The sequence below is a fragment of the Halyomorpha halys genome, unplaced genomic scaffold (assembly GCF_000696795.3).
Source record: "Halyomorpha halys isolate HHAL.00 unplaced genomic scaffold, Hhal_1.1 Scaffold1071.1, whole genome shotgun sequence".
Lineage (NCBI taxonomy): Eukaryota > Metazoa > Arthropoda > Insecta > Hemiptera > Pentatomidae > Halyomorpha > Halyomorpha halys.
In genome coordinates, this window is record NW_027115834.1 from 70,849 (window position 1) to 73,174 (window position 2,326).

A 2,326-nucleotide genomic window follows, 5' to 3' on the forward strand; every position below is an offset into this window, starting at 1 on the left:
AAAAAAAAATTTTGATTACAATTTAATTTTTTGTGTTATTTTTTACAATTTCAAGTTCTATCGGGCTTAAAAAAACACCCTATACTTCAATGCCAAGAACCTCACCTTCTTATCTCAATCCATCATTGACATATGATTTAGAATTTCATGCTAGATGTTTATAATCCTATTGTTGATTTGTATAAGCCTGTTCTTAGTGTACATAATGGCTTCTTATAATAAGGTGTTATGTTTATTTAGGTCATTAATTACAAAAATATGGTCTATTGTTGAGTATTGATCGATAGTACTTGAAAATTAATGAATTTAATTTTTTAAATTATTGAATTTTACTTTTAAAAAATGATGTAATATATATAGTTCTTACTTGTTTTAAATCTGTTTTAGCTTTTGGATGCTGTGGTACCTAAAGCGCCTAGCTCAAATGAAATAATTCTTGAAATAAATGCTGGTGTGGGAGGGCAAGAAGCTATGCTATTCGCAAAAAGTATATATGATATGTATTGTGGGTTCATTGATTATAAAAACTGGAACATAACAACTGAAGAAGTGGGTGTATCAGATTTAGGCAAGATATTAAAAATATTATTTTTTTACTTTACAAGAGAAGAAATCTAATGTATTATCGGAGTGATGGTCAAGACATTTTATGACTTATAGGAGTCCACCTTATTTTAAGTGTTTTAATTTTAAAATTAACCAACTAATTCTGCCTATGGTGCTATGGTTCATGAATGACTTTAGCCTTCTTGACAATTCTTTACTGAGACCAATAATCTGTTGCTTTCTCCATCCATCCATGGGAAACTAAGGTCAGCCTCCGCAGTCTAGGTCTGTCTCTTCCTTTTTCTCCTGGACACAATTTCACTTTCTATTGTTTACTTCAGAAGTGTGTAGCAAGTTTAAAATTGTTCCCTGTAAACCTAATGAGCTGAAAGTCAAATATAAGCCCACCTTGAGGCTCATTCTAATTTTTTGAAAATTAGCCATGGAAAACCTAGTCTCAAGACGGTTAGCTTGAAGTCTGTCTAAATTGGGCTTAACAAGGTCTACTGTTCATTGCAGTGGAGATCCCCGCATTATGCTCCTCAGTTAAAACTTATGGATTATTGGCAAAACATTTTCCAGGAAACATAATGCCCAAACTTTCAATTATCAACAAGTACCTTTAAGTTATTTCATCCTTCCCTTAATTTCTTTGTTATTTCATCGATTTACTTCTAGCCCACAGTAAAAAACCTTGGAGCAACATCTATCTCAGAATAATCATATTTCCCAGATCACCCGGAAATCCATTACTGTACTTAAATAATTTTGTGATTCCATTCCTCAGAATACCCGTCAGCTCCTGTCCCCTCTCTCTTGTTTTCCCCCACTTCAACTACAGTTCCTTGGTCTACAGAGGGCTATCTGCAGGTCTAGAGTTGAGACTAAAGAAATATGCATTGCTTCATAAGATTTATCTTCAGGTTTCCCAGGCACTCTCATTACTCCCATTGGTATACCGAGTTTAAGTGGCTCTATCCAACCTCCTGAAGGCGGTACCTCCTTGGTGTTTTCCTATTCCAAATTTTTAAAATTAAAAAACCGACCTATATCCTTGAGCTCCTCACTCTACAATCATCCATCCATTCATAAACACCAGATCCCAACCATTCGATTTATATGTGCCCTCTCAAAGAACTGCCTCATTTAGCAAATTCTTCATCATACATGCAACTTCCTTCTGGAATTCTCTTCCTATCCCCATTTGTCAATCCTCGTCTATCCTTTCCTTTAAACAATACCTATTCCTTCGCCTCCTACATAATCAAACCTCTGTATCATTGTGAGCTATGTATACAGCTACTATTGATTTCTATTATAAATAATATATAAAAAGATGGTCAGGGTTGCGGTCAAAAATGAACAAATAGTTTATAACTATTTAATGTTTGACATTTCACCCCACTTTGCAGTGCTTGATCAGGGCTGTTCAAAGCAATCGGTTAAACAGAATCTGTCTAACCTACCTGATCTGTTTAACCTATCGCTTTTAACAGCCCTGATGAAGCCCTGCAAAGTGGGACGAAATGTCGGACATTAAATAGTTATAAACTATTTGTTCCTTTTTGATCGTAACCCTGACCATCTTCCCATATTTAAGTTTTATGGTCAACTATATATCTATATTGTAATAATTTTTAAAATATTAAATTAAAATAAAAAGAATCTTTGCTCCTTTTTATAACTTTCTTCAATTATAAGAAATACTTGGGTTCAAATTAAGAACACTAATATCAAATGGATAATAGAATTATATTTAAACTTTTATAATATAAAAAGA

At 33.4% G+C, this 2,326-nt stretch overlaps 1 protein-coding gene across 2 annotated transcripts in view; it reads left to right on the forward strand.

Annotated features, from left to right (window-relative positions):
* Positions 1-2,326, forward strand: part of mRF1 (mitochondrial translation release factor 1) — a 34,888-nt gene that overhangs the window by 18,178 nt on the left and 14,384 nt on the right. For both annotated transcript variants that reach the window (XM_014432536.3, XM_014432537.3), the window contains one exon: positions 388-568. In XM_014432536.3, coding sequence (XP_014288022.1) covers positions 388-568 — 181 coding nt within the window. The remainder of the gene's footprint in view (positions 1-387; positions 569-2,326) is intronic.